A 10,588-nucleotide genomic window follows, 5' to 3' on the forward strand; every position below is an offset into this window, starting at 1 on the left:
AGTTGTCATTTTCACTGTGCTATAAAGCAATATAAATTAAGTCAGATGGTTCATTCACTCTGAAGATTCTGGTGTGCATTCAGCAGACATTTTCCATAGGTAGAACCCTTTTTACTGTGTAGCCCTTTACCTGAGTATAGAGTGGAGGTGGTTACAAGCTTCTATCTCAGATAAATGCTGTTCTTTTCAACTTTCTATTCATCAAAGAATCCTGAAATAAAAGTGTTAAACTGTTTTCAACACTGATAATAATCATAAATGTTTCTTGATCATCAAATCCTCATATTAGAGTGATTTCTGAAGGATCATGTGACACTGAAGACTGGAGTAATGATGCTGAACATTCAGCTTTGATCACAGGAATAAATGACACTTTACTGTATATTCACATAGAAAACAGATGATTTACATTATAATAATATTTCACTGTTACTGTTGTTGTTTTTTTTTATCAAATAGACGCAGCGCTGGTGAGCAGAAGAGACTCTTTTAAAAACATAAAAAATCTTACCAATCCAGAACGTTTGACTGGTAGTGTGTGTGTGTGTGTGTGTGTGTGTGTGTGTGTGTGTTGGTTGTAGAGTAACTCACTTCCGGTCTTCCGGATGCGTTCCCACTTGCTGCGTCCAGGTGTCGGTCAGACTCCCGCCGGGCAGGAACATGGTGCTGATGTCCTGCAGCGTCTGCTCCATCGAGCCCAGAGAGCTGGAGAGCTGTGTGTGTGTGTGTGTGTGTGAGAGAGATGTGATAAAGAGAGCCAGCGCTTACATGAACAAGCTTTAAACCTTTAAACCTTTAAACCTTCACTCACCCGCATCACCTTCTTCCTCATGTCCCGGATCTCATCGTACTCCGCCGACAGCATGTTTCCCTGCATCAGGACCTCACACCTGACACGCGCACGCACACACACACACGCACACATGCATGCACACACACACACACACACACACACACACACACACACACACACACAAAACAAGTCAAGTCACCTTCATCTTCTTGTAGGCCTTATGTAGCCCCGCCCCTTTCGGTTTGTATTTTCACAGCAATCTTACACAATCATGCGTATCATGTGTTTAGTCTATAGGTATACACACACACACACACACACACACACACACACACACACACACACACACACACACACAGCTCTTCACTCACATCTGCTCGGTTCTCTCCAGCGTTTGGCTACAGTAGTTGCAGGCGTGAATCACCTCCGTCTTCTTGTGCGCCGTCTCCCCGTACTCGTCTCTGATCAGCTCACTGCAACATCAGATCGAGAGTCTCAACTCAGATATCAAATATGAGACAAACTCTACAAACACACTAGTGTCGTTTATCAGGGAGTCGCTTGGTTTCCTCTGATTCATGAACTCACTTCAGGCCTCGCACGGCTTTCCTCACCAGCTCCTGGTACAGAAGCAGAGAGTCGGACGTCTTCCACAGATATCCCACGTCACCTGCGAACGTCTGAGCAGAAACACGGCTGACATCTTTACTAACATGCTGAAAGCGATTAAGACATCCCATGAATCAGCTCAAGAGCTCGAGCAGCAGGTTCAGGATCTTACACAAGCGTTACGGCTCTGAATCAGTGTGTCTTTAGATAACCTGCTGCTGCACCTCAGATCCATGACTTTAGCCTCACAGTTCCTGTAGTGTCTTACCTTGGCATAGCTGGCGTCCAAATCCAGGTCGTAGCGAGGCTGTACTTTAGGAGGGCTGGCTGCAAACACACGGGATCCTTATTAGTGTTTTGGGTAATGAAATAAAAGTTATCGGATTACTTTTGTGATGTAACGAGTAAAGTAACGCATTACAAGTAACATGCATTACGCAATCGGATTACTTTTGTGATGTAACGAGTAAAGTAACATTACAAGTAACATGCATTACGTAATCAGATTACTTTTCGATGTAACGAGTAAAGTAACATTACAAGTAACATGCATTACGTAATCAGATTACTTTTCGATGTAACGAGTAAAGTAACATTACAAGTAACATGCATTACGTAATCAGATTACTTTTCGATGTAACGAGTAAAGTAACATTACAAGTAACATGCATTACGTAATCAGATTACTTTTGTGATGTAACGAGTAAAGTAACATTACAAGTAACATGCATTACGCAATCGGATTACTTTTCGATGTAACGAGTAAAGTAACACATTACAAGTAACATGCATTACGTAATCAGATTACTTTTCGATGTAACGAGTAAAGTAACATTACAAGTAACATGCATTACGTAATCAGATTACTTTTCGATGTAACGAGTAAAGTAACACATTACAAGTAACATGCATTACGTAATCAGATTACTTTTCGATGTAACGAGTAAAGTAACATTACAAGTAACATGCATTACGTAATCAGATTACTTTTGTGATGTAACGAGTAAAGTAACATTACAAGTAACATGCATTACGTAATCAGATTACTTTTCGATGTAACGAGTAAAGTAACATTACAAGTAACATGCATTACGTAATCAGATTACTTTTGTGATGTAACGAGTAAAGTAACATTACAAGTAACATGCATTACGTAATCAGATTACTTTTCGATGTAACGAGTAAAGTAACATTACAAGTAACATGCATTACGTAATCAGATTACTTTTCGATGTAACGAGTAAAGTAACACATTACAAGTAACATGCATTACGCAATCAGATTACTTTTCGATGTAACGAGTAAAGTAACATTACAAGTAACATGCATTACGTAATCAGATTACTTTTGTGATGTAACGAGTAAAGTAACATTACAAGTAACATGCATTACGTAATCAGATTACTTTTGTGATGTAACGAGTAAAGTAACATTACAAGTAACATGCATTACGCAATCGGATTACTTTTCGATGTAACGAGTAAAGTAACACATTACAAGTAACATGCATTACGTAATCAGATTACTTTTCGATGTAACGAGTAAAGTAACATTACAAGTAACATGCATTACGTAATCAGATTACTTTTCGATGTAACGAGTAAAGTAACATTACAAGTAACATGCATTACGTAATCAGATTACTTTTCGATGTAACGAGTAAAGTAACATTACAAGTAACGTGCATTACGTAATCAGATTACTTTTGTGATGTAACGAGTAAAGTAACACATTACAAGTAACATGCATTACGCAATCAGATTACTTTTCGATGTAACGAGTAAAGTAACATTACAAGTAACATGCATTACGTAATCGGATTACTTTTCGATGTAACGAGTAAAGTAACACATTACAAGTAACATGCATTACGTAATCAGATTACTTTTCGATGTAACGAGTAAAGTAACATTACAAGTAACATGCATTACGCAATCGGATTACTTTTCGATGTAACGAGTAAAGTAACACATTACAAGTAACATGCATTACGTAATCAGATTACTTTTCGATGTAACGAGTAAAGTAACATTACAAGTAACATGCATTACGTAATCAGATTACTTTTCGATGTAACGAGTAAAGTAACATTACAAGTAACATGCATTACGTAATCAGATTACTTTTCGATGTAACGAGTAAAGTAACATTACAAGTAACGTGCATTACGTAATCAGATTACTTTTGTGATGTAACGAGTAAAGTAACACATTACAAGTAACATGCATTACGCAATCAGATTACTTTTCGATGTAACGAGTAAAGTAACATTACAAGTAACATGCATTACGTAATCAGATTACTTTTCGATGTAACGAGTAAAGTAACATTACAAGTAACATGCATTACGTAATCAGATTACTTTTCGATGTAACGAGTAAAGTAACATTACAAGTAACATGCATTACGTAATCAGATTACTTTTCGATGTAACGAGTAAAGTAACATTACAAGTAACGTGCATTACGTAATCAGATTACTTTTGTGATGTAACGAGTAAAGTAACACATTACAAGTAACATGCATTACGCAATCAGATTACTTTTCGATGTAACGAGTAAAGTAACATTACAAGTAACATGCATTACGTAATCAGATTACTTTTCGATGTAACGAGTAAAGTAACATTACAAGTAACGTGCATTACGTAATCAGATTACTTTTGTGATGTAACGAGTAAAGTAACACATTACAAGTAACATGCATTACGCAATCAGATTACTTTTCGATGTAACGAGTAAAGTAACATTACAAGTAACATGCATTACGCAATCGGATTACTTTTCGATGTAACGAGTAAAGTAACGCATTACAAGTAACATGCATTACGCAATCAGAAACGGGGAACCATCCTGGTGGCTCGTTCCTAGAACTATCCAGTGCGAAAGCCCCTATTATTGGGAGACATCACATGAGTGCTCTGATCACATGGCGAGCACCAGACTCACGGTCCTCGAACACCAGGCCGACGGTGTTGACGGGGTCTCGGCTGAGGAGCATGATGGGATTGTCACGGGAGGTCTTGGGGAAGCTCTGGGCCTGGCGGCTGGGATCGAGGACAAGGCGCCGGCTCTCGTACAGGAACTCCTGATGCGACGGCGTGATGTTGGTCCGTCGGAAGAGCAGCTCCTGAAACAGGTTCGCCCTGGAGAACAGATTTACCTGGTTAAACCACAGGGTGTGTGAGTGTGTGTGTGTGTGTGTGTGTGTGCGTGAGTGTGTGTGTGTGCGTGAGTGTGTGTATATGTGCGTGTGTGAGTGTGTGTGCTCACGTGTTGTGTGAGTGTGTGTGTTCTCACGTGTTGTGTGTGTGTGTGTGTGTGTGTGTGTGAGAGTGTGTGCTCACGTGTTGCGTGTGTGTGAGTGTGTGTATGTGCGTGTTGTGAGTGTGTGTGCTCACATGTTGTGTGAGTGTGTGTGTTCTCACGTGGTGTGGGTGTGTGAGTGTGTGTGTGCTCTTACGTGTTGTATGTGTGTATGTAGATGTGGTGGAGTGTCGCCTGCTGAAGACTGAACACGTAAACCACGATGCGGTGTAAGATGTCGCTGGTCTCGGCGAAGAACTGGTCGAATCCCCAACACTTCTCCTGATCCGCCTCCAGGATGTTGGCCAGCACTGGCGTGAGGAGACTCTGAAGACCCCTGAAACACACACACACACCGTCACACACACTCGCGTCTCCACACCACCGAACCACCGTCTCAGACACTCAAACACACTTGGAGAGGCTGCAGGAGATCGGCATCTCTGAGCTCCACTCGATCTTCCCGTTCTCGAACTTCTGATGGCCTGAGATCGCGCCCGACGGCTTCTCCGTGATGATCTTATACCTGCGACACACAAACCAGCAGGTGACCACCAGCGCCGGGCAAACTAACACAACATCCTGGAATCGGACACTTGTTAGAAAATTTAAATTTCGATTCCTTTGTGAGCATTTCAACATGACTTTAAATCATTCAAGTGTGAGAGACGAGTTAGTGTGACGCAGGTGTGTGTGTGTGACGAGTTAGTTTGACGTGTGTGTGTGTGTGACGTGTGTGTGTGTGTGTGTGTGTGTGACGAGTTAGTTTGACGCAGGTGTGTGTGTATGTGACGAGTTAGTTTGACGCAGGTGTGTGTGTGTGATGAGTTAGTTTGACGCAGGTGTGTGTGTGTCGAGTTAGTTTGACACAGGTGTGTGTGTGTGACGAGTTAGTGTGACGCAGGTGTGTGTGTGTGACGAGTTAGTTTGACGCAGGTGTGTGTGTGACGAGTTAGTTTGACGCAGGTGTGTGTGTGTGACGAGTTAGTTTGACGCAGGTGTGTATGTGTGATGAGTTAGTTTGACGCAGGTGTGTGTGAGTGTGTGTGTGTGTGTGTGTGACGGCACCCACATGACTTCTTTGTTCCTGCGCGGGCCTTCGAAGGGTCTGAACGGCAGGCATCCGGTGGCGGCGTGATAAAACGTGACTCCGATGCTCCACAGATCCACAGTGGCGCCGTACTTCTTCTGGTGATCTTTCCTCAGAACCGCTCGCTCGTACATGTCGGGATGCTGCGCACACACAGATCAGCACACACACAGATCAGCACACACACAGATCAGCACATGTTCCTCACACACACACACAGATCAGCACACACACAGATCAGCACATGTTCCTCACACACACACACAGATCAGCACACACACAGATCAGCACATGTTCCTCACACACACACACACACACACAGATCAGCACATGTTCCTCACACGCACACACAGATCAGCACACACACACAGATCAGCACATGTTCCTCACACACACACACAGATCAGCACACACACACAGATCAGCACATGTTCCTCACACACACACACAGATCAGCACACACACACAGATCAGCACATGTTCCTCACACACACACACAGATCAGCACACACACAGATCAGCACATGTTCCTCACACACACACACACACATCAGCACATGTTCCTCTGGTACAAACACACAACAGGCCCTATCATACTCTATTGCAGCTTGTCAGAGGCTAAAAAATATGAAATATGAGCAATTATAAACTCCTAAAATGTTGAAAATGTGTGTTCTTCAGATTGAACACCATCGGTTTCAATGCAACTCACCAAAGATTTACATTACGAGAAACACACTGGGCCCTATCACACACCAGGAGCGATGCGAGTGTGTTCTGCTGGTTTCAGCCCGACGCAGTTTTCATTTTCACGTCCTGCGCCGTGTTGTTTAAATAGCGAATGCTGTGTCCCATGGGCTGCTGGTCTGAGGACGAGTGTGTGTTCTGGCCGTTGACCGACTGAAGCTGCTCTAAAGTCAATGGCGTAATATTGTTTTTGTTATTTAAAGAGCGTGTTCGTAATATGAGCCTATAGGCGGGTCCAACACTCTACACTCTGCCCAAAACACACACATTACTCATTAAGAGAATAGAGACGACACTTTTAGACCAGCGCCGGGAGCACCAACCATTTTTCCCATCGTTTAACTAGCAAAAGTGGATACGGATGCCAAAAGTCCTTTAGAAAATGCGCTAAGATCCGTAAAATAGGGCCCATGTTATTATTATTTCATTTATTTTCTCTGTTTTGATTATTGTTATCTTTATGTAACACACTCTTTCATCGTCTTCCTTTTGTATCATTTTTTTTTGTTTGTAAAATGTTTGAAAATTAAGAAATAAATCATATGTATTAATTTTTTTTAAATAGGGTTAGTGTTTTCCCATGATCCTCAGCTCACCAGATATTCCTCAGTGCCGTAGAGCGACACGAACTGCTCATCGTCCTCCAGCTCACGAGCGGCTCCGAAGTCCGTGAGTTTATACACGGATCGGCCGTCCTCTCCGATCACACGCATGATGTTCCCCGGCTTGATGTCTCGATGCACGATGCCGTACTCCCTCAGGTGGTTCATTCCTGCCACTGTTGATGACATGATCACATGATGACACTCAGTGGGATCTTCCCTTAAGAAAACTTGAGGAGCGTTGTGTTCTCGTGTCGTGTGTGTGCAGAACTCACCGACGTCCTGCAGAACGATGAGGAACTCGTCCTCCGGGAGCCCGTAGGCGTTGGTCGGCTCCTCCAGGACCGTGTACAGGCTCCCACACGGACAATACTCCATCACCAACACCTTGTGACGCGTGTTCGACTGACAAACAACATCAGTTCACAATCACAACAGAACTGTGACGTCTGGTGTTCATAGAGAACCGGTATTACAGCTTACACACACACACACACATGAGGAAGTGAATCAGGGAAGAGTTCAGCAGTGACTGTGTTTCACTTCAGAGTTAAAGAATTACATTCTCCTCATACTGTACTCTCCTCACGTCATCCAAGATGTTCACGTCTGTCTTTCTTCAGTCGGAAAGAAATAAAGAAAACACTCCAGGATTTTCTCCATAATTCAACCTGATTACGTAAAGTGTGGCGCATCACAGCCAGTGCAAGACCAGCATTTGTGGTTAAAAGTATATAAATGTGTATTTTGTTATAAAATGTCCGCTGGTTTGTCTAGAGATAAGACTCTTATTCCTCGGCTGGATCGTGTCGAGACTTTGAAGCTGCACTGAAACTCACATCTGGACCTTCGACCCGTTGGACCCCATTGAAGACACTATATGGAGGAAATCCTGGAGTGTTTTCTTAATTTCTTTCCGACTGAAGAAAGAAAGACATGAACATCTTGGATGACGTGAGGAGAGTAATTCTGACTCTGAAGTGGACTAACTCTTTACAGGAGTCAGGTGTGTTCTCAGGTGTGTTCTCAGGTGTGTTCTCAGGTGTGGTCTCACCTCCTCCTCGACGGCGAAGAGCTTCACGATGTTCTTGTGGTTGAGTTTCTTCAGCACCTCGAACTCCCTCATCTGGACGTCCAGCGGCCGCAGAAAGCTCAGGTTATTGAACACTTTGACCGCGTACAGATCGCCCGTTTTCTACAGAGAGTCGAATATAAAGTTCACAATAGAGTGAATATAGAGTTCAGAAACATGCGCTGAGGAATCAAACCATTCAAAAGATTCACTGACTCAAATGAATCAAAATCCCTGCGTGAGAGATTCAGACTGAGGCTTAACAAGTGAATCAGTTTTATAAATGTTTCAAAAGCGTTTCTTCTTGGTTCTGTGAACGTTACGGGAACAGTAACATTGTATCATTCCTCACACATTATAGAACGTTACTTTTGAATCTGAACGTTCTGAAACAAGTAGAAACATTTAAAAAAAACGTTACATTTAAAAACGAACGTTCTATTAATGTTACTGGAAGAACGTTCGCTCATAACGTTCCCTGTTCTCCGGGTTCTGATCCGAGGGGAATTAAACACTGATGAAGGACTCAGTCAGATGAATGAAGCATTGATTCTCATGAACCTGAGACCGGTTTCCAGCACGCATAACTGAGGTAAAGCCTGAGGATTGGGAGATACGCGGATAGAGCGCGGATACCTTGTGTCGCCCGCGGTACACGTTGGCCGTGGCGCCCTGACCCAGCAGGTCCGACATCATCCACAGGTAGTTCGCCGTACTCTGCATGATGACTCTGTAGATTCACCTGAAACACATCAGCACATCTCTGAGATCATAATGTACATGACAATCATTCAGTACTATAGTAATGTTTCAGGTATTACCCAGATAACAGGGAACGTTCTGTCAAGGTTCTTCCAGTTCGTTCAAAGTTATCTGGCCTTTAATGGAACGTTTTATTTAGACGTTTTTTAAATGTTTCTTTAATGTTTCTATTCAAAAGTAACGTTCCATAAAACAGGTTCAGAAAACATTCACATTTTCATAACTTGCTGGGAACATTCGCAAACCGTTCTTAGAACATTATTCTTTGGCTATACAGTCAAAACACAGACGCCTTCATCATTTCTCACATTATCCCAGTTTATTCGCTATAGTTTAGAAAATGGTACTAAAATATGAGCAGAACTCAGTTGATATTTGACTGGTTTTGTCCGTCCTTCTGTTAGACTGTCTCACACATGAATTATGTTGAATATCTGTCAGCTGTTAAATTTAACTACACAATTAGATAATACCAGTTTAGCTCAACCAATCACCAAGCAATGCTTCATTGTGTTCAGTCTGTGTGTAAAAAGAGCATTAGCAATTAAAGAAAACACACTTCAGCAAAACATGATCAGCTCAAAGTGTCTGGATTATTTTTGGTCCCAAATGTCACTGGTAGTCTCTGTATGAAGAATATTTGTGTATAATATGTCACAGTTTACTTTATTCTGCTCTCCTCTCTTACATTATGAACTATAGTGTCCTGATCACACTAGTGAAATATCCTAAATGATCTCTGGAGTCTGAATAATGTTTGGTTTGACTGTATTTCTTGAGTGCAATGTCGTCTCGGAACACTTTAGCTTTCATTTCGTCGAAACGATCATAACTCGCGTGTTTCAGCGCTAATGATGAGGATGTTGTGAAATCAGCTGCGGGATTGTTTTTCACCGTGACGTCACAGATCTGCGGGAATTTCCCGCACCAGCGCGTGATTCTTTCGCCTTTTAGCGTGAAACTAAACTAAAAACGTCAAATTAGAGGTAAAAGGAGAAGCGAGAGAGAATCGTGAGGTTTATATAATCGGCACGGATCGTTACGACACAGAACCGAGTGAAACTGAAAGTACATAAAGTACAGTACATTCTGACAGAGTAAAGCGGTTTATTATCGGCCTGTGACATTAGATTTGATTAAACAGATCGAGGAATATCCCGCACTGAACACAAGCATGCTTTCATTATATTAAATTAAATAATAAATACACATCACATCAGTCTAAACATTGCGTTGTTCCGTCTAACATTAGAGTAAGAGAGTAAACACAGATATAATAACGATGACATGCGAGCTGTGCGATGATTATATGATGTATTTAATGTCAGCATATGATGTTTATATGTTCTCACCTCGAGAGCACGAACGTCTCTTCCGTTTTCCGTGTTTTCATCACATGAGCGCCACCGGGCCGTGTCCGCAATCACACACTGCGCACTCGCTCGCCCTGCGACTGTAGTGTAGATGCTGTGAGCGTGTGTGAATTGTTTGTATACTGCGCATTAATCAATATGTCAATAGTCCACTCCGAACTGAGCTTCTGAAACGTGTATCGCTACAAAGTGCAAAGTTTCACGTGCTGTTTTGATTGGAGCATATACAGTGTAC

At 42.2% G+C, this 10,588-nt stretch overlaps 1 protein-coding gene across 4 annotated transcripts in view; it reads right to left on the minus strand.

Moving 5' to 3' along the window:
- The window catches only part of tbk1 (TANK-binding kinase 1), a 16,362-nt gene extending 5,774 nt beyond the window's left edge, over positions 1 to 10,588 (minus strand). For 2 of the 4 annotated variants that reach the window (XM_084406341.1, XM_084406340.1), the window contains exons 1-14: positions 10,333 to 10,458; positions 8,855 to 8,960; positions 8,201 to 8,341; positions 7,422 to 7,551; positions 7,141 to 7,322; positions 5,780 to 5,940; positions 5,123 to 5,233; positions 4,865 to 5,044; positions 4,351 to 4,547; positions 1,671 to 1,747; positions 1,382 to 1,473; positions 1,165 to 1,266; positions 812 to 890; positions 592 to 713 (exon numbers count right to left, since the gene is read on the minus strand). In XM_084406341.1, coding sequence (XP_084262467.1) covers positions 592 to 713; positions 812 to 890; positions 1,165 to 1,266; positions 1,382 to 1,473; positions 1,671 to 1,747; positions 4,351 to 4,547; positions 4,865 to 5,044; positions 5,123 to 5,233; positions 5,780 to 5,940; positions 7,141 to 7,322; positions 7,422 to 7,551; positions 8,201 to 8,341; positions 8,855 to 8,941 — 1,661 coding nt within the window. In that variant the 5' untranslated portion in view covers positions 8,942 to 8,960; positions 10,333 to 10,458. Of the gene's footprint in view, positions 1 to 591; positions 714 to 811; positions 891 to 1,164; positions 1,267 to 1,381; positions 1,474 to 1,670; positions 1,748 to 4,350; positions 4,548 to 4,864; positions 5,045 to 5,122; positions 5,234 to 5,779; positions 5,941 to 7,140; positions 7,323 to 7,421; positions 7,552 to 8,200; positions 8,342 to 8,854; positions 8,961 to 10,332 lie in introns of all 4 variants that reach the window. The other 2 variants (XM_084406343.1, XM_084406342.1) reach the window with 2 other exon arrangements.

The sequence above is a fragment of the Rutilus rutilus genome (assembly GCF_951802725.1).
Source record: "Rutilus rutilus genome assembly, chromosome: 4".
Classification (NCBI taxonomy): Eukaryota; Metazoa; Chordata; class Actinopteri; order Cypriniformes; family Leuciscidae; genus Rutilus; species Rutilus rutilus.